A 21,015-nucleotide genomic window follows, 5' to 3' on the forward strand; every position below is an offset into this window, starting at 1 on the left:
TCAAATGGCATCTTTTTTCTTAAAATCCTCTGCTGTGCATCACTTGCTAGGACAGTTGTACCAGTCTTTGGATACAGTCTTTCCCGTGAGAGCAGTGACAGGTCTTGCTATTCTTTTGCCAACATCCAAACTGTAATACCGATCTGAAATAAAGATATGTTAGAATTAGATTCCAGAAACTACATTTAGTGCGTGGAAAGAATCTTGAAGTTAAAGCCTTCCTTTTAATTTCACTTAGGCATGAATCACGGATTTTTCATTCCACATACATTTATGGAATTGAGAGGCTGTAACAGTTTGTGTCCTTATTTTTTCCGTGTCCTTCTAGCTAAGTTTTACAGCACTGCTAGTAATTAAATATGTCCCAGAACCAAGGAGTAGGGAGGAATACTCTTACACTGCTAGAACACAGAAATAGCCTTAAGAATTTGGAAATCAAACAAAACGATCCTGCACTGACTACAAAAGCGGAAACACTGGTCTCCAAGTATGAATTGGCCTGTGTTAAGGTTCAGAATTAAATCATACTGGCAGAGACTTACTTTAGTATCCTGTCTTTGGATATGGCTAGTTCTTAGAGCTTTTTTTTTCTGAAGAATCCAGAAAATTCTGAGGAACAGTTTTACATGAGCCTGGCTAGAGGGAAAGGATCTACCTAATGTGGAATCATAAAGAATTTTTTCCTGAGAAGCAAAATGGTTCATGTTCCTCCCCTTTTTGTTTTGTCAGAAACGTAGTTCCATGGAAGCCACTGAAAAAACTATTGTGGTCCAAGGATTTCAGTGTATCATCAATATAATTCTGCATTTAAGTGTCAGGTTTTTTGTCATTTATAAGCCTGAACTCTTTAGAGCAATGTATTCCAACTGGCTAGTTCAGGTCATTGTACCTCGTTGCTGCTAGTTGTCCTGTAACCATTGTTCGTTTAGTTTTTTTGATAGAAACATCTCTTCATTACAGGCAACATCTTAATTCTTGGGACTTTTTAGTAATTCTTAAAATTAATCTTGCAGAACCACAAGCAGTAACCTCACGCTTTAGAAAGCTGAAATACATGGGCTTTTTTTTTTCCCCATCCCCTAGTCTTTTGAGGTATATAGTAACTTGTGTTAGCTTTAACTTACTGTAAGAGAAGGCATAATAATCATAGCCGTCTGGCTTATTGTAGTTGGGTACTGATATAGTTGAATGAATAACTTTCGGGAGCCCTCTCCAGTAGGTGGTCATTTTGACTTCCTTATGCAAAATTCCTGCAAGCAAAAGAAAATTTAGGTGTCACAGTGTGGCTGCTGTAAGGTATCATTTGTTTGTATAATCTACAGCAAGCAAGATCTATTGGATTAAAAAACTTTAAAGGTACTACATTTAAAAAACCAATGGAACAGAATGTTGTATTTCAGAAACTACCAAGATTAAAACAGTTGTATAAAAGAAACTTAATAAACAAGTTACCAGTTGGATGTGGGTTGATTCTGACAGTCTGAATAACAGTTGGCATTCTTACTGCACGTTGAAAGCGTCTCCTTATTACAAGTCGTGGGACATAAACTGGGTATCTTATGGTAACCTGGGTTCTTCTTTGACACTTCTTGGCTGGTTCTTGTCTGTACACATACTGTTGCATGTTGCCATCTAAAATAGACATTTAACAAAATTAGTTAAAAAAATCAAAACCAGCAAAAACACCAAACCACCAGCTAGATCAGACAGGAAGAGGTCATTGATACTCATACTACAAGCAGGAAATCAATACCATAATTCTACTACATCTACAACTGTGGCAGCCTTCAGCTTTGTATATTCGTTCCTACATTTTGAGATTAAAAAAAAAAAGCCTTTGTCTCTAAATCAAACACATTCTTTCTTGTAGATGTTGTGATACCTCCTGCCTATGCTCATTATGGTTATTGTAGTAAGTACAACTCCAGGGGAACTGGTTTTCCTGCCATCATTCCTGTAGATAAAGGAGAAGGTAAGACCATCATTTTAGGCCACCTGAGAGGAGGAGGGCTGGAGTCCAGAAAAGGATTTGCATTTCATTAACCTCTGCTTTTTAAATTCAGGTAAGAGTTCTCATGTTGGCAGTACATCATTCACCTAAGATAAGGAAATACACTAGTTTAAAATATGAAATGAGAAATGGGGAGGGAGATTTCTGTACATAGTTATGAACTAGTATGATTAAAGCCTTCCCTTCTCTAACTGCTGGAGTAAAATAGTTTTACCACCAGATAAAACTTATTTTAATGTCTACCCACTACAGTGCTGGATTCTGTCCCTCAGTCCTATTTTAAAATGCATTTAAAGATCTGTAAGTACTAACACAATTTTTTAAAGCTTCAGGCTGTTTTTTGACCACTTAGCACACTCTGACATCACTTACATTTCTGTTTTTAGAAGAAATATGTCTTTCAGTCAAGAGAAATAGCTTTTTATTCCTGATTAAGGCAATTCAAGCACCTTTTGATCATCTGTGAACAACCGAAGTACAAGACATACCTTTTTTGATAAAATAAACTGATTCTGGTCTGTTGTTGTATCTTGCCACAGGGAGGGTTGCTATTATTTTCCCACTTAGCCCTGCAAATCCATTTGCAAGAGGTTTGGGATAGCCTTTATCCATAACACCATTAGTGAAACGCCAGTACAGGGGCCCCTAATGATATAAGGAAAAAATGACCTTTAGAGAAAATCCTTTATCTGGAATTGAGCTTCAACACTGACAGAAAAAATAATCTTACCACAATGCTAGTGTTAACTACATTGTAAAACTGACTGGAACCACTCCTACATCCATTAAAAACAGGGAAAAAACCACCAGAACTTCCTAAAATTCCTGCTGCAGTTTTCTAACACCACCTTTGAGTAGGGATAGAGTTATCTTCGAAATGAACTGCTAATGAGTGGTTACTGAACAAAGCGGTTTGCTTTCTAAATCTAAATCTTCACAGACAGGAAAAGCTGCCTGAATACCAGACTGAATGATTAATTGGGTTATAACTGTACCATGTCTTTAATGAGGTGTGTGCATTTCATGATCATCTTGTTGCGGGAAGAGAAACATATTAGGAACAAATGCAGGCTGTTTGGGCAAGGGAAAGATATGGTCAGATACCTATGTTTTAAAAGAGTTGTTTTTTTCTGAAGTGTGTCTTGTATAGAAATACAACCTGTCTCTCAGTTCCTCTGTCAATGCTTTCTGTCCTAGCTAAGTACAGGGGGGAAAAGCACTGAATGAGGTTTTTTTCCTGACAAGCGCCATCTCACGGCAGACAAGGTGGGGCTGGGGATGAGACCCTTACCTTCACCCAGTTTCAAACCCACCATGCTGGCTGAATACACCGTTTATTCTAGAAAATGAGGGAACACAAGGCTCCTCTTCACAGCTGTTTTTCAACACCCCTAGCTGTTTTGAAGCTGATGGGCCCCACCTGCTCCCTGCTCCCTTCACCTTGATGAAGAAGGTCTTGCCATCGCAGTTGCACCTGGAGAAGACGGCGTCGATGGGGCCCGGGATGCCCCAGCCGTCCCTGATGAGGCGGGGGCTGGTAGTTGGTGGGCTCCTGCCGTTCAGCAGCCAGTAGTAGCGGCCTGCGGGCGGGAGGAAGGCGCTGAGGCGCAGGGTGAGGCGCGGGGCGCGGGCGGGAGGAAGGCGCTGAGGCGCAGGGTGAGGCGCGGGCGGGAGGAAGGCGCTGAGGCGCAGAGGGGCCGCGGGCGGGAGGCGCCCCTTTCCCGCCCCTTTCCCGCCCTCAGGTACGCGGCTGGGGGGGCGAGGCGACCGCTGCCCCGGCTGCACCCCTGAGGCGCGGGGGGTGCCGGCCTGGCGTGTCGCTCTGTGAGGGCCTGGGAGCTCTGAAACGGCTCCCGGGGTTGGGGCTGGGCGGGGGCAGGTGTGGGCGGCGGGGGCCGGGGCCGGCCGACCTACCTCGGAAGACAGCCAGGGTGCCGTTCGGCAGGGCCACCATGCCGTCTGCCGGCTTCCCGCTGCACAGGTCCTTCTCGTCCTTCATCGCTGTGAAACACAGTGGCTGGGGTTTGTAAAACATTTAACAAAAATGGCATTACCTCCCCAGCCCACCCCAGCAGCCCTGCGGAGGCTGGAAGTGGTGGCTGGTGTCGGCTATGTTCAGGCTCTCTGGTCCAGGCATCTGACTGGCACTTGTCATGCAAAGGGCTTAATTATTCGTTTGAGATAGGTTCCTGGAAAGCTTGGCTCTCCTCTTTTGGTCCCAGGAGTGCAAGACCAGCTGTTTACATGACTAGGTATGCATATCTTTGCTTAGGCTTACCTAAGTACCTATAATTCAGAAAAAGACCTATAAATGCATCAGATGCTATGTCCCCCGTTTAATTTCTTTGTGCTCCAGGACGTTGGCTTGATGTTTCTCCAAGCTGCTCTAGTTGGTTCCCTTCCCCCTACTTGCTTATTTAAAAAGCATTTACGTTTACTTTCAGTTAAATATAAAGGAAGGATGAACCTGTTCTGGACAAAAATTCAAGTATTTTTTATCTAAAATACTTTTTTTTCCTCTCTGAAATACCTGTCAATATGATTGAAAAAAATGCCCAAGAACATGCAGGCTATATCCGATTAAAATAAATAGTGAGGACATGAAAAATGTTGTGGCAAAAAGCACAGAGGAAAGAGAATACAAAGAAGAGACTCCGTGTCTGTCCTATGTGACATTTTTTGCATCTGACTGCAAAATGCCAGGGTTGGTACCTTGAGTAACAGTAGATATTCACCCTGACTCCCTAGCAATGTTTTCATGGGACTTAGAAATTTACCTTCTTTCTCCTTTACTTTCTTTTTTTTTTTTGTTCTGTTTGCATCTTCTGCAGTTCTTACAGCAAACATTTTTCAGCAGGACCAGTTACTGAAAACAATTACTGAAACATGATCATGCAGTAAACTATATGGAGAATGTAATAAATAATACAATTGAAAACTGAGGTACCCATATGCAGGATGCTGGTAGCAGTAGCACTGTGATTATGGTTGACCACTGGAACATGAGTGCCATGTTCTTGTGGCACTGGATAGAATGATCTTGCATGTCCTTTACTCACGTGTTCTGTTGTGCGCTCTGGTGGAGTAACTGGTGCCTTTGTACCTACTGGAATGCAGTTACCTTGTGTTTCTCCAGGTAAAACTGGCAAGTCCGCAGTCTGGATCAAAGGCTTGTTTATCTCGGGTTCTTCTTTTACTGGCAGAGTTTCAGGGTCGGCTGGATGAGGCTCATCTCTTGTGTCGGTAACCTCCTGGAAATGTATAGTTGGCTTGGATGTCCCTTTAGAAACAATAAACATTTCTTCTATTGTGTCTTTTTTATCTCTTGTAGGGGTCTCTCTGGTAACTTTGTCAATACCAGGGTCCTTTTCAGTGGCATCTGCCATTTCTTTGTCAGGTGTGACGCTAGTTTCTTTGACAGTTGTTACCTCTTTTCTACCAGCTGTTGTTGTCTCTACAACAACACAAATACTATTTGTGCTCTCTTTAGCTGCTGCTGTTACAGTCGGCTTAGTTTCCATAGTTGTATCTCTTTTATTTGTTGTTGCAGTCTCCCTGGGTTTAGGGGTTGAATCTGTTTTGGCAGCTGTTGTCAACAGAGTGGGCTTGGTCAAGGGCGTCGTAGCTGCTGTTACAGTCGCTGTTCCCACGGGGTTTTCTTCTTGTTTAGCTGTTAAAGTCTCTTTTTGTGTGGGAGCTGGGGTTGCTTCTTTTTCTGCAGCTGTTGTTGCAGTCTTTTTGTCCACAGTAGTTGCTTCCGATTCAGCTGCTGTAGTGACAGCTTGCTTAGCTGTAGGAGTTGTATTTGGAATATCATCCTTACCTTTAGGAGAGTCATCCGGCTTAGCCGTTATCACCGTAGTCACAGTAGTTGTGTCTTTGGTACTTGTTAAGATGTCTTTAAGCAGAGTAGTTTTGTCATTCTTGAGTGTTGTTATCTCTTTGTTTGCAGTGGTGGTTTCTATTTTAGTTGTTGTCTCTTTGGTTATAGGAGTCGTAACAGGTTTAGCTGTTGTTTTCTCTTTTTTGTCAGTTATCACTACAAACTCAGTAGTCTTAGCTGGAGTCACCACTACCCTTTGTAGGGCTGTGGTTGTGACTTTTGCAGTTGTGCTGGTTGCTAGTGTGGGTGCAGGACCTGTAGTTTTCTTCTGTGTTGTTGTTTCTGAAACCACTGGGTCTACTTCAGTTATGGGTGTTGCTTTCCTAGTTGTCATGACTGTCTCGCTGCTTTGAGAGGTTGTGTCTTTTTTAGCAGATATTGCTAATCTGGGGACAGTTTTGGGTATGGCAGTGGTGTCAGGCTCAGTGGCTGCAGGGGTAGTCCCCTTGACCTTAGGGGTGGTGGGAGAGGCTGCCTTGGTTGTCGGTGCCTCTGGGGCTGTCTCTTTAGGTTTGGGGGTGGTGGGAGAGGCTGCCTTGGTCGTCGGTGCCTCTGGGGTTGTCTCTTTAGGTTTGGGGGTGGTGGGAGAGGCTGCCTTGGTCATCAGTGCCTCTGGGGTTGTCTCTTTAGGTTTGGGGGTGGTGGGAGAGGCTGCCTTGGTCGTCGGTGCCTCTGGGGCTGTCTCTTTAGGTTTGGGGGTGGTGGGAGAGGCTGCCTTGGTTGTCGGTGCCTCTGGGGTTGTCTCTTTAGGTTTGGGGGTGGTGGGAGAGGCTGCCTTGGTCGTCGGTGCCTCTGGGGTTGTGTCTTCAGGTTTGGGGGTGGTGGGAGAGGCTGCCTTGGTTGTCGGTGCCTCTGGGGCTGTCTCTTTAGGTTTGGGGGTGGTGGGAGAGGCTGCCTTGGTCGTCGGTGCCTCTGGGGCTGTCTCTTTAGGTTTGGGGGTGGTGGGAGAGGCTGCCTTGGATGTTGGTGCCTCTGGAGTGGTTTCTTCAGGTTTGGGGGTGGTGGGAGAGTCAGCCTTGGTTGTCGGTGCCTCTGGAGTGGTTTCTTCAGGTTTGGGTGTTGTGGGAGAGTCAGCCTTGGTTGTCGGTGCCTCTGTGGCCTCTGGAGTTGTGTCTTCAGGTTTGGGTGTTGTGGGAGAGTCAGCCTTGGTTGTCGGTGCCTCTGTGGCCTCTGGGGTTGTGTCTTCAGGTTTGGGTGTTGTGGGAGATTCTGCCTTGGTCGTCGGCGCCTCTGTGGCCTCTGGAGTTGTGTCTTCAGGTTTGGGTGTTGTGGGAGATTCTGCCTTGGTCGTCGGTGCCTCTGTGGCCTCTGGGGTTGTGTCTTTAGGTTTGGGTGTTGTGGAAGAGTCAGCCTTGGTCGTCGGTGCCTCTGTGGCCTCTGGGGTTGTGTCTTCAGGTTTGGGTGTTGTGGGAGAGTCAGCCTTGGTTGTTGGTGCCTCTGTGGCCTCTGGGGTTGTTTCTTCAGGTTTGGGGGTGGTGGGAGAGTCAGCCTTGGTCGTCGGTGCCTCTGTGGCCTCTGGAGTTGTGTCTTCAGGTTTGGGTGTTGTGGGAGATTCTGCCTTGGTCGTCGGTGCCTCTGTGGCCTCTGGGGTTGTGTCTTCAGGTTTGGGGGTGGTGGGAGAGTCAGCCTTGGTCGTCGGTGCCTCTGTGGCCTCTGGGGTTGTGTCTTCAGGTTTGGGGGTGGTGGGAGAGTCAGCCTTGGTCGTCGGTGCCTCTGTGGCCTCTGGGGTTGTGTCTTCAGGTTTGGGGGTGGTGGGAGAGTCAGCCTTGGTCGTCGGTGCCTCTGTGGCCTCTGGGGTTATGTCTTCAGGTTTGGGGGTGGTGGGAGATTCAGCCTTGGTCGTCGGTGCCTCTGTGGCCTCTGGGGTTGTGTCTTCGGTTTTAGGGGTGGTGGGAGAGTCAGCCTCGGTTGTTGGTGCCTCTGTAGCCTCTGGGGTTGCGTCTTCAGGTTTGGGTGTTGTGGGAGATTCAGCCTTGGTCGTCGGTGCCTCTGTGGCCTCTGGGGTTGTGTCTTCAGGTTTGGGGGTGGTGGGAGAGTCAGCCTTGGTTGTTGGTGCCTCTGTGGCCTCTGGGGTTGTGTCTTCAGGTTTGGGGGTGGTGGGAGAGTCAGCCTCGGTTGTTGGTGCCTCTGTGGCCTCTGGGGTTGTGTCTTCAGGTTTGGGGGTGGTGGGAGAGTCAGCCTCGGTTGTTGGTGCCTCTGTGGCCTCTGGGGTTGTGCCTTCAGGTTTAGGGGTGGTGGGAGAGTCAGACTCGGTTGTTGGTGCCTCTGTGGCCTCTGGGGTTGTTTCTTCAGGGTTGGGTGTTGTGGGAGAGTCAGCCTTGGTTGTTGGTGCCTCTGTGGCCTCTGGAGTTGTGTCTTCAGGTTTGGGGGTGGTGGGAGATTCTGCCTTGGTTGTTGGTGCCTCTGGGGTTGTGTCTTCAGGTTTGGGTGTTGTGGGAGAGTCAGCCTTGGTCGTCGGTGCCTCTGTGGCCGTGTCTTCAGGTTTGGGTGTTGTGGGAGAATCAGCCTCGGTTGTTGGTGCCTCTGTGGCCTCTGGGGTTGTCTCTTCTGCACTGGGAGGGGTGGGAGAGTCCACTTCAGTCATTGGTTCCTCTGTGTCGTCAGGAGTCATGTCTTCAACCTTAGCGGTGGTGGGAGAGTCAGCCTTTGTTGTTGGTGCCTCTGTGGCCTCTGGGGTTGTGTCTTCAGGTTTGGGTGTTGTGGGAGAGTCAGCCTTGGTTGTTGGTGCCTCTGTGGCCTCTGGGGTTGTTTCTTCAGGTTTGGGTGTTGTGGGAGAGTCAGCCTTGGTTGTTGGTGCTTCTGTGGCCTCTGGAGTTGTGTCTTCAGGTTTGGGTGTTGTGGGAGAGTCAGCCTTGGTTGTTGGTGCCTCTGTGGCCTCAGAGGTTGTGTCTTCAGCTTTAGGTGTTGTGGGAGATTCTGCCTTGGTTGTTGGTGCCTCTGAGGTGGTGTCTTCAGGTTTGGGTGTTGTGGGAGTGTCAGCCTTGGTTGTTGGTGCCACTGTTGTTTCAGGGGTGTCTTTCTGAGCTGTTGTAGTCTCTTTTGTAGTTGTTGCTTTTGTGGTAGTACTTGTAGTAGATGGTAAGCTGGTTTTTGGAGCAGATGTAGTTGATTTGATTGTTGTGGCTGTTTCAGGGTGTTTTGTAGTTGGAGCAGGACTCGTCACTTTGTTTCCCAGTCCACTGTCAGTATCTATGAGAACACAAATATATTAAGACACTGGGATTGCAGTTCATGCACCTATTGTATATTAATTTATTATACTGATCAGGAATAGTTGCTTATATATTGAATAGCTGTAGTTGTTTTTCTGGTCTTTGCTCTTTAAGCTTTCTGTGTAAAATTGCATTCAATTAGCTTTAAAGTGGTGTAAACATTTAATGAAAATGGAAAAAGGAAAAGGATATGTGGAAGCTTAAGTTAAGTGGATAAATGGCAGTTTATGGGCTTAGGTAACTGTCAGAAGATAAATAATTTAGAAGTGCAAAACTAAGGTGGCCTGGGTTAAATATGAATTCCTTTTGTCTGCGTGGGACTTTGCAGCAGGTAAGTTTTAAACAATCCTTTTGGCTAACCTGTCACAACTCCAAGTGCAGCGTGACAGAGTTTAGTTCGGTGTTTGTAGGTGAGACCACTGGGTATTTCCATCCTTTTTCATGAAAGAGGAAGCATGCTATAAAATACATTTTTCTAATTAGACATTTCCCTTCTCAGTCTGTTCTTTTGATTTATTCCTCTGATGTTAAATATAACATATTTATAATATGCTTATTATATAATATATATTATGTATAACATTCCTGTGATGTTAAATATACATATTTATAATGTTTATAATATATTTTTATATAGATATAAATAATATAATATATTTAAATATAACTCATCCACCTATGACTTGGACTTGGAGGAGAGAGGGAGGAAAATAAACTTTCTGAGTGCAGACACCTGACTGCATCTCCTGCTGTATCTTTATATCTTGTATGGTTTTCATCTCTGTGACTTACAGCTTTAAGACTCTCCTTACTTGTATATATAGCTACGTTGAGTTAAATTGTTAATATAGCTATATTCAGCAAAAACACCCCAGTAAATGCTTCTGCATTTTAATCTTTCCCTAAGCATTATCTGAAGTTTTGCTGTTTAGTTCTGTTCTTTGCATGGGTTTTGTGCTGTGTTTGATTCTTTTTTTCTTTTTCTATGATTCCTGCTGTGGTGCTGTCTACCATTGCAACTGAATTTGGCATTTGTTTCCTGAATATATAAAAAAAACAAGTGCAGCATCTTGTGGTTTGCGGCCAAGTTGTTCAACTTTTGAACAAATCTAAAAATATAAAAAAAATTGAGCTGTTGCTGATGGTCATGGCCTGGTGACTGTTAGCAGCAGCACTGATGCACTCACACTCCAGTGTGAGAAATAATCCGTATGTAAATGTGTTGTAGAAACAGTGTAGTATGAGCAGAGCATTACTGAACAGGTTTTCCTCCCACCCAGTATGTCTGAAATACTATAAGCCAAGTGAGGTCTTGTTAATGATTATTTGAATTTCCTTAATTTTGTTACGTTTAACCCACTATACTGACGGGGGTTTTTTGTAACAAGAAGTTGCCGTAGCAGAAAGGTAAGTACTCAAATTTAAAATTAGGAAATTTAAAAAAAAGGTTAAAATACTGGCCACGATTGATTTCTAGTTTCATTTCATTCTTGTTACTTCAGGTTTCAAGTTCAAACTGATCTCCTGAGTTATCATTTTAAATGCTGTAACAGACTATCAAAGAACACAGGAAAGCAACATGTTTTCCATTGAGAAAAAATAAATTATGTGTTTTCTGAAGCTGTGTGAGGCCTGGCTTGATTAAAGATAGAGAAACCTGCTAGGAGATTTTCCTCTCTTCGTCCTGCCAATTCATCACTGTTCCAAAATACAACACCCTTCCTGTTCCAGCCATGGACTTTGTCCAAAACTGACAATGGTGTGTGACATATTTTTGTAAGATGTGTGTGAAAATCCAATAGAGACACAGGAGACATCACCACACTCCAACATCTGTGCTAAGTGAACTCTCCAAAGTCGCTATCCTGAGGTCTAGGTGAGGTAATTAGTTTATAAACTGAGTGGTTCCAAGCTTGGTAACTGTCTGGTAATGTCTCACATTGGATTTCTATTTCCAGAGCAGGAAAATGGTCTTTAATTTTCCTTCAGGTAACACCCATCCTGTTTCACTCGTATACTTTCCTACCTTCCGTAACTTCATGGGGCTGCGTTACTTCCTCTGGCTTCTTTTCCTCATTTTTGGATGACCTTTTAGATGTCGGTTTGTTTGGTGGTGGAGTCTTCGGTGATGGCTTTTGTGTGTGTGCTGAAAGAAAAAAAATCTATTAATGGGAGCATTTTTCTTTTTAGGTGCTTGCTGTCATCTGTAAGAAAGTGATTACAAAATTTCAGTGACTGTCTTCCATATAAAGGTAAGTTTCTTCCTATCTATAGGAATTCTTATAGTATTATGCAGGGGAAAAAGAACAAAAATACCTTTTGGGATCCCTAAGTGTTTCATCACAGACAAGTGAAATGTTTTTCCCAGAAGTCTGAGGTGAGGCATTCTTTGCTAACAGCAACTTTGAGATGGGGAAAAAGGTGAATTCTGAGTGGAGTTCTATGTTGATGACTTGGGACTAACTCACTATAGTGGATCTCTGAGAGCTATTGTATTAGCCAAGCATTTACTTTGATAATCTCCTGAAGATATAGTTATGTTGTAGCTCCTTTAACATGATAATTCTACATAAGTGATCATTTTGGAGAGACATCTTAAAGGCAATAATTTCCTTGGAGGAGACAGGAGCTACAAAGCAGCCATGGACCAAAAAAACAATGCAAAGTTTAAGTATTAAGCTAACTTGTAATAGCCTGAGTTTTAGAAGAAACTGGAGGGTCGTGTTCAGATTTTCCAGCTCTAAAGATTGCGTGGGATTTCACTTGTATACAGTAAGAGCCAGATGATATTTTTTAAATAATTTTTTAAATCATTGTTGAGTCAAACTGTAAAATTGGAAGCAAGACCCTCTCTTCCCCCTAGTGTAGCCTTGTAGAAGGATCTTGTTAGTTGTGAAAAAAATGTGATGGAGCTCAGGGAACCTGCAGAGCTTTTTTTGATACAATTAAAGGAGCTGGTAACTGCCATAGATACGTATAATCAGCTTTTTACAAAAGGAGCAGTATTTTTGTCTCACAAGATGACGACTGGGGTATCAAAAGACTTACTTTCATAGCAAGATAGTACTCAAAGCAAGTAAGGTTGGGTGTTGGACTATGACCTGAAGGTTTTACTGAGAAAGGGAGAAATTGTAATTGTTGAATAAAATAACTTTGGGAGCTGAATTCACTTTCAGAGGAGTCAGTAGTCAGAGAAAAATGGTTTGATTAGTCCTTAACTTCATGTGACTTTGTATTAAGGGGATAGAGGGCTTCTGGAGGATAGGCAAGATGAAAATGTTCTCTAGATATACATTGTAAACTTAGCCTCACTGTACAGAATGAAGTGTTCAGAAGATGCAGAAACTGCGAAATTATTCCAAGAGGTGTAACAGGTTTCTCAGTTACGCATAGCAAAAATACTAAACTTCTGAGTACAGTGGTAGGCTGGGTTTGCTTTGTTTTGTTTTGGTTTTTTTTGTTGTTGCTGGGTTTTGGTTGGGTTTTTGCCAAAAATTAATGGCAAAGTTAAGTAACTAAAATACTAGAAGAAACCCTCTAAGATTAGGAGCAGTTGGTTAACTTTTCATATATTTGAACTGAAGAACAAGTGAAACAGCTAACTGTCTTTTGTGAATGTTCTTGCCTGTTAAACTCAGCAGAAAGAGGGTGTCAAGTGACCTCAAAGGCAGCAAATTCACCTCAAGACACTTCTAAGACCTTTGTTGTCCTCTTGACAGCCCGTCAAAAAATGCTGAATACAGAGTCTACTTCAGTATAAATTACTGTGCAACTGAGTGGCAAACCCAGGCTGTTAAACCAGCACCTGGGGACTGGGGGTGGCTGGAGAAGTGAACCAAATGATAATCTGTAACACTGCTTGTTTGTTAAACTGCACGCTTTGGAAACTGGCTGCCTTGGAGGTTGCCTGGTCTGTGAATGCAGCAACCTGGTGCCAAGCCATGTTTGCCAAGTGTGTTCACAGAAATGAATTTAGGTCTATAAGTAGCAGAAATGTTAAGGACGTGATGAAATTAAACATATTCTGCTGGTGTTTTCTATACTAAATTCAATTGCTAGTGTCATTAAGGCTACATGAACTTGGAACTGCACCTCCAGATCTGGGCCTTTGTGCTCAACTAACAAAACCCCATCAGGTTCTGCAGTGAGGGACAGAATAAAGAAAAGTGACTGTGGTCAGTGTACTTCCCTGAACTGAATTTGCAACCTAAAGGTTAAATGTGTATTTTCTTACATTCCTCTTGCTGCAGTGTGAATGTGCAGCCGCTTCTGACCAGGCAGATCCTGCAGTTCTTCTCTCTTGCCCCAGAGAATGACCAGAGTGTTGGGCTGCACTTTCCATTTTGGATTCAAGTTGAGGAGGACATAGGATGTATCTCTATATGCTGCCAGTGACTGCAGTGACCCAAAGCAAGTTGCCTGGAGGTTCAAGTAGTATTATTCCAATGCAGTCGAGCAGGTATTCTTAACTTTTGGATGGGTGGGAAATTGAAGGGAGTTGGACCTTCCTTCATTACTACATTTTTTTGTAAGAGGAATTAGGCTTTTATTACAATGTGTTATTCATTCCCCCCAGCTGTCATCTTGAATTGATGTTCGTTAAGTACCATGAGTGGAAGTGCACATGGCAAAACCTGGCCTTACATGTATTATTCTGAGTGACAGTTCTGATAGTAAATTAGAATGTGGCTAGTGCCAAAAGAGGCTAATGCAAAAAACCACTTTACCCTCAGAATTTGTAGCTTGGTGATGCCTTCCAGTATATCTACCTTTATGCATCAACAGAATGTTCATGCTTCAGAAAATGGTGAATTTATTTTTGAAACTAGATTTTGTTATTTTTGTTTTGGTTTTTGTCTGCTAGCTAACTTCTTGTGTCCTAAGAAGCCTGCACAGTTAATGTTCTATGATAATGCAAACCATCTTTGTTTAAATATATCCGGGAAAAGTATAGTAACAAAGAAATTTCTTACCCTCTTTACAGTGTTTCACGTAGTCTGGGCAACATTTGCCATATCTTTCACAGTCTGCATCACAGTCACACTCTCTTCCTCTTTCAAAGGCTTCAAAGCAACGTCCTTTGCAGGAGACTGCTTGCATAAGGCAGAACAAGAGAGTTAGTATTTTTGGCTAGCTCAGATTTAATGCTGGGACCTTTCTACAGTGAAGTAATTTGCTTAAGCTGATATAAAGAACAGCTTCGTAAAATCAGGTGGATATTCTGGTCTGATCCAGAACTTGTTTGTGTAATTGTGGGTTTTGGATCAGGCCGTACAACCAGAACTGCACTTTGCCATTGCAGTATATTGAGACCATTTAGGATTTATAGTGGAATAAAATATGACCTCAGCATTCACTTTAGCTAGGTCTCATCATAGAAGGTTTCGATTTCCCTAATCAAATAGCAGTTACATCAAGAATGGTATTTAAAATCTGGGTTGGGTTTTCAAAAAGTTTTTCATCAGGGTACCACTTTGCATCAAGAATTATGTGTCTAGCAAAGCATTTCTGAAAACTAATTTGCCTAAGTAGGTCATGACCAAGTGTACATGGTGTCTCTGGGCAAATACTGCAACTTAATAGTGCGAATGAGTTAATGAAGTTACACAGAGTGACCATTTTTAAAATATTATCCTAGTCTATTAATACAGTTCTAAAATTATTAGTACTAAAGGAGTATTTGCCATGTTTGATGTGATTAATAACCACATGCTTTTAATAGTTCATTATTAGCTAATTCCTGGTAACGTCAGTCACTGCAGTACTGCTGTTTCATATCAAATAATGACCAAATTGTTTTGGAAAGTGTGTGCACAGCTATTACAGACTGCAGAAAAGCATACTTGCTGTATTTTTAAAGGACAAAATTTGACCCTAAAAAATTACATCACATTACAATGTAGTATTTATTAACAATCAGTAGTACCTTTAATAGGTACTTAGTTAACTGCTAAATTGAGGTGATTATGTTAGACCTGAAGTGGATATTTTTGAGGATACTTAACATCTCACAGAACTGAGCCAACAATTAGCTATCACTTGGTATTTCCAGATTTTACCATATGATCTGTTATTCTTGTCCTGTATCTTTTCTGTACATAAGTCTCTACTGAAGTCATGGTCTTTGTGGCATGCAGGGCATAAAGTCGTATTTTACAATTAAATCACTAACTAGCAAAATTAGGATTACTTTGTAGGCAGATTCTGAACATCTTTTGACCAGTATAGATGTGGAGTGAGTCTGTTGATGCCAGTGGATTCATCCCACATGCACAGGTGAGAATTGTTTTTATTATATGATGTTAGGGCAGTTTTTATTCATAAATGATGTCTGGCATTTCTCTAATTTAGTCAGTATCAATCACACACTAACTGAGCAACAGCCCTTAGACTGCATCCTTTAAGGATGGTGCCTACCATCCTTGCCTGAATTCAGTGATTTAGGGCAGAACAGGGAAGACATCTTTAAACGTTTTACTAAATATTACGTTCATGCCAGAGTAACGTCAGTATCTAGCCCACAATAAATAAATAAATAGCCTATATAATTAAAATATCTCAGTATGTACTTTAAGTTATGAAAAATGCTCATGTCCTCTCACAAATCAAACTTAGGATGGGGAAGGCCGCAGTGCGAGTGTTTCCAGTGTGTGTGTCAGAGCAGCAGAATTCACGTTTTAGGGTGTGCTGCATCTGCATTTTTAACAACACGCAGCCTGTGTTGCTCAGTCTAGGTCTTATACCTTTAATATTACTAGGACTACAGTGTAGTGTAACAAACTGCTGTTATTTAAATTGCTGATATTTTTGACATTTCCGATTCATAAGAAAATATTTTTTAACTCTCAGTAAAACAGTTTGAAACACCTGTATTTATTTACACTATACAGTTTTGCATATAAAATAAATACTCATCTGACAGTCTTTTCCACGAGACTCAACATGGTTCTGATCCAGAGTCAACTCCTGTCCATGGAAGGACACCCTCTGACTTTGGATTAGACTCTACAGCCCCCACGCTTCTTAAATTTGAGTTCAAATATCCCATCATTTCTTCCTGGAACATCCTGACTTGGTGTATACCAATTTTTTGTATAAGAGACAAACAGATGTAGTACAAATGCACTAAGGAGAAGAAAACAAGCAGCAGGTAAACTGTTTCCCCTCTCTTGCCTAGCTCTGCTCTTCTGAAAAGCATAACCCTTTTCTCTGCAATAACCTGTGGATGCACAATTTTCTTTGAATGGGTTGCAAGAGGTTATCACTGAGTTTTTGAGGAGGAGAGAAAAAACACACATAAGAGGAGAACAAGGACACAGTGAACTAAAAGAGACATTTAGGCATTCAGAGAAGAGACACTGGTGTGGTGGGAGGTTGGAGCAAACAGGAGGGGAAGCCTTGCCAATAGAAACTGGCTATGTTTGGGAACTTACCAACCGTGCAGACTTTCTTGAAGTCAGGGCAGCATTCCATGTAGTGTTGACAGCTAAAATCACACTGGCAGTCATGATCTCTAGAATACCCTTCCCCACATCTCCCTGTACAGCTGGATAAATCTAAAATCACACAACACTGGTGTAAACGTTGCCAAACCAGAATGATATGTAAGGAAATGCTGAATGGCAAAGCAGTAACATTTATCTTTTTTTCTACAGAATGCCATTTCTTCAGTCAGTGTTGCAGAAACTGTGGGCTTGGTTCAACCCCTCCTGAAGGCCTGTGGATCAGAGATTGGCTCTGAGCCAGCTTGAGGACCAACAGCAGCGCATGTTCAGGTTAGAGGGGTGTTCTGCTGAGACTAACTTATCCTGTTCTTCCTGGAGATTAATGAATCCCTGAGAACTGGTTTAGTAGTATGACTGCAGAAGTTCTGGCATCCAGACTAGCCTGTGCAGATTTATCTTGGGCAGTGTATCAGCCAGTGCTGTGTTGCTGTGCAGACTAGTTCTCCATCTTGATTAACCCTGCATATGGTTATAGACGTGCATCTGCACAACTGTACCTGACAGGCCCATTAATTAAGTTTTTTGGTTTTTACTTTTGGTAACATTCCTCATAATAGCCAAATATAATCAGTTTAGCTTGGAAACTGATGAGCACTGGCATAATAAATACAGGTCCCCAGAGGCGTTTTTATTGGAAGTTTTCAAAATGTGTGCCCTCTACATTAATTTTTTTCCCTGAGGACAGAGAGGATTTTGTTATCAACTGTGAGGTTAGGAACCCTTGGGATCTAGTCCTGCAAATTTCTATACTTTTTCCTTGTTAATTGGGAGATTATTTATTAGCAGAGTAACATAAAAGCTCATCCCACAATGGCTTTACTGCTAGTCTGCTGTAGTGTTGGAAAATGCTAGATAATAATACATGGTGCAGATTACAGCTGGTAAGCGAGACATCAGGAGATCTGCTTTCAAACTTTAACCATTCAAGCTCACCAAGGTTTTTTTACCTTGTACTGCCAGTTCACCCTGCAACAACTTCCCTTTCTATGTGAAATCTCTACTAATGTAGCATGCTAACAGCTTCTTCTGGAAATGATACATACAGGACCACAAGTGAAGCGCCCCTAAATACAAACAAAGAAGCTGAACAATCAGCAAGCTAAAACAGAGTTAAGGTAATCAGCTGAAACATTGAGGAACAACAAGAAAATAACAAGAAGTAACATGTAACACAACACAACACCGAAGACAATTTCTAACAGCACACACGGAGTGTGTGTATGTATGAAGGAAGACCATGGGACAACAAATAATTACATAGATTGTGATTTTCAGCAGTTACGTATAATGTTTGTTACCACTTCATTACAATTAAATAATGAAGCAGGACTAGGGAATAAACAGAGAAGTTAATGGTCTCTTAATATAGGAATTGAAAAAATAAGTTAGACATCTTCCTTTATGAATATGTGCCCAATATTGCACCCTTCTTCCCTTATGGGGAGAAAATAAATCCAAAAAGTAACACCCTTTCATTCATTTATTTGTAAGCTATGAAGTTACTTGTGAGGAAAATGCCTAGATGGTTCTAGTTGCTGTTGCCAAGGGTCTTAATTTTTGCTGAAAATAGTGGGAAGGCTCCCATCAATAGTAGAGGGTACAGTATCAGGCTGCTCTGTCCTGCAGGTCGAATCTGACACCCTCTGTGACCTGATGAGCTGCTCGGATAGACAAATGTTACATCTTCTACTATCAGGTAGTAATAAATAATTTTCTACCAGCAAGTATTAAACAATGTTAGCACTGTAACTTGATAGCTGCTTAAGAACTATGACACCACAGGACTTGCCAGGCTGCAAGTTCTTCTGTTTTTTTCATTACAGTGCTACTTTACTTACAAATTACAAAGATCTGAGAGTAAATAAAAATATGTACTATTAGACAAATAATTGTGAGAGTTTGCCTCTGTGGTAGTAATAACAGTGTATTTAATGGAAAAGCACTTAGCATGGTATAGACATTCCTTTCCCTGAGCCTATTGTATTTAAATATTTCTAACCAAATTATGTGGATATTGTCATTTTAGATTCATCCTTGAATCATACTGCAAATCACTTAGGCTAAATATGTCAGTTTGAGGGCAACAGGATCTCTGTAATAAGTCTACAGAAAAAGAGGTACGTTCATACTCATTTCACATTATATTCATATTTATATGTTATTCCTCAAAAAAAAGGACTATGCTATACCAAAATATAATTATGAAAATATTCAGTGATTATAAAACTGAATTGCAATGCCCGTCTGAATAAATATAAAATTCTAGAACTTATTTTTTTTATAAAGATGCATTCCTAGTATTTATCAGATATCCTAGACACCCTCCCTTTAACTTTGTATGTTACAGTACCTTGGGAAGATACTTCTTGAATCAAGGACAGTGAAAGGATAACCAGGGATATGCAAAGTATGTTCCATATGATCATTACTTTCAGGTACGACATCGTCCCTAAAAAGAAGTAATCTGACATCACTATATGCAATTCAGTTAATCATTCATAGGCTTAAAAATTGCAGTGCATATCTTTATACATAATACTGGTTTAGTAAAAACATAAAATCAATACTAAAATTATTCAAGGACAAATTGCTAATTTAGAATTAGTCCATAAATTCTCTCTTGGTTATTAGTCAATTGGGTGTTTAAATTTTTTAGTAAGACTAGGAAAATTCATTATTAACAAACAGTGGAAGTAATTTTTTGTAGAATTCTATTACATGAAAACTATCGTCACAGTCTTCTCCTTTTAAAATGGATACACTTAAGTACAACAGTTTCTAAGGTTATAATACTGATAAATATAAGCATAAAGTAAAAACAAAACTGTCAGAATGTTAGTTATTAAGCAGCATAATTTTATAAGCCATAATCTGTCATTGAAATATTAATGTTTAAATATGTCAAATGGAAATTTAGATAAAAGTAAATCTTCTTTCAAAAGGAAAACTTGTCTCGTTCATCATTTTCCTTCTGAAGAAGAGGACTTCGATCAAAATGCTTTGAGTAGAGATAGGTGTGACACTTACCTAACAAAGAATATGTCTGCTCTCAGTGATGTTTCACATGCTTTATATATTGCTTTGTAACTGTGCTGGGGTTAACTAATTAGACAGCTTGTTAAACAACACTGCCAATGACAGCTTATGACAGCAAACTTTCCACATGAGTTGGAAGAGGTCCCAGATGACTAGACTAGCGCAACATCTGGAAAATACTCCCATTAAGAAAAATGATTACAGAAAAAACTAAATAGGGACTTACTAGTCAAAACACATTTTGATTACTGAGTGAAATGAACAAATTGTCCTGAATGCATCTGGAAGGCATTAGCTACTATTGCACAGCAATACAAAATCATTATAGGCAAATGCTGAGTATATTTTCTTTCCTGTCAAGTGTAGCTTAGGTGACAGCCACTTAAAGTTATGCAGTATTAATCTGCTACTGATGGTGTATCTTCTGCAAAAACTTTTGAGATCTAATTTATACAGTCGTAAGTAATTCGCCGGTTCTGCACTGAATATACAGTACTTTTTCCCTGAACTGAATGAAAATTTTGCCAAGGTATTGGCTAGAAATCAAAGAATTTAGTTGAATCTCAAATTTTTAAAATGCATTATATGTGAAGCATCAACAATGAATGAGAGAGACCTAAATGGTTTCAGTGGGTTTTGTGTTTATTGATTCCAGACTCAGAATCCTGGGAATAGTTATTTGTAACTCTCTCTCAGAGCTAAAGGAAGTTTCCATTGAAACTTTTAATGGTCCTGACTCTCAGGCTTTGGGAGGGACTTTTTATTCAGAAACTATCCTGAAAGAAAGGGAGCTTTGATACTTACATCTTACGATATTACTTGAATCCCAACGTAATTCTGTTATCCCAAAACAATAAAATAAAACCAGTAAAATACTCAGTGATCCCAAGTGCAGAAAGCATGTAAAATGAGCTTGAGTCTCTTAAGGAAAATAATGTAGACGCCTCTGAAAAGGAGTGCATTTAGATGTGTGCTTGAATGTTTTCCTTACTTGGCCCAATGATTGTGCAGCTTCAGTATTTTTATGCTAGCATTTCTTTCTCATTTCTGCATTATCACAATAGAGGCAGTTTCATTCAATCATTGTGGATGCTTCTAATTGCTTTCATATCACAGCCATGCTTTGATAAATTAATTCCAGTCAATAAGAGTGCTTTTTTCATTGCTCTAGGAACACATACAATCGTTGTAAAAGTTTCTAGAGTTACTTAGACAAGTGTTAAGTGGAAGCACTGACATAGTGTCAATTAGCTATTCAGGGTTCTCTGCCCACTACCGACCTGCTTATGAAGTAACTATTGCTCTACATTGTGGGAAAGGGAACCCAAGGCTCCGAGATTTTATGGAGTTTGTTCAAGGTAATACACA

The 21,015-nt window shown here is 41.3% G+C and overlaps 1 protein-coding gene across 2 annotated transcripts; it reads right to left on the reverse strand.

Annotated features, from left to right (window-relative positions):
* Positions 1 to 6: 6 nt before the first annotated feature.
* Positions 7 to 19,385, reverse strand: PRG4 (proteoglycan 4). 2 transcript variants are annotated; one of them, XM_055724564.1, is made up of 10 exons: positions 18,962 to 19,385; positions 14,080 to 14,196; positions 11,133 to 11,252; positions 5,133 to 9,083; positions 3,926 to 4,012; positions 3,452 to 3,591; positions 2,500 to 2,656; positions 1,453 to 1,632; positions 1,125 to 1,250; positions 7 to 143 (listed from the first exon to the last, which is right to left on the reverse strand). In XM_055724564.1, the coding sequence occupies exons 1-10, from the start codon at positions 19,080 to 19,082 to the stop codon at positions 40 to 42; spliced, it is 5,103 nt and encodes a 1,700-aa protein (XP_055580539.1). In that variant the 5' UTR covers positions 19,083 to 19,385; the 3' UTR covers positions 7 to 39. The 2 variants fall into 2 exon arrangements, with proteins under 2 accessions (XP_055580539.1, XP_055580538.1); XM_055724563.1 differs by having other exon boundaries at positions 41 to 1,250; positions 18,962 to 19,383.
* Positions 19,386 to 21,015: the final 1,630 nt, after the last annotated feature.

This window comes from Falco cherrug, chromosome 12, assembly GCF_023634085.1.
Source record: "Falco cherrug isolate bFalChe1 chromosome 12, bFalChe1.pri, whole genome shotgun sequence".
Lineage (NCBI taxonomy): Eukaryota > Metazoa > Chordata > Aves > Falconiformes > Falconidae > Falco > Falco cherrug.

What these genes read in the sequence shown, in the direction of transcription:
- PRG4 (XM_055724563.1), bottom strand. Translation starts at nt 19,082, where the DNA reads ATGTCAGATTACTTCTTTTTAGGGACGATGTCGTACCTGAAAGTAATG. An exon ending in CGTGAAACACTGTAAAGAGG is followed by an intron (nt 11,253 to 14,079) that starts GTAAGAAATTTC and finishes TTTTTCTTTCAG; the next exon opens with CACACACACAAAAGCCATCA. An exon ending in CACCCTGGCTGTCTTCCGAG is followed by an intron (nt 3,592 to 3,925) that starts GTAGGTCGGCCG and finishes TCCCGCCCGCAG; the next exon opens with GCCGCTACTACTGGCTGCTG.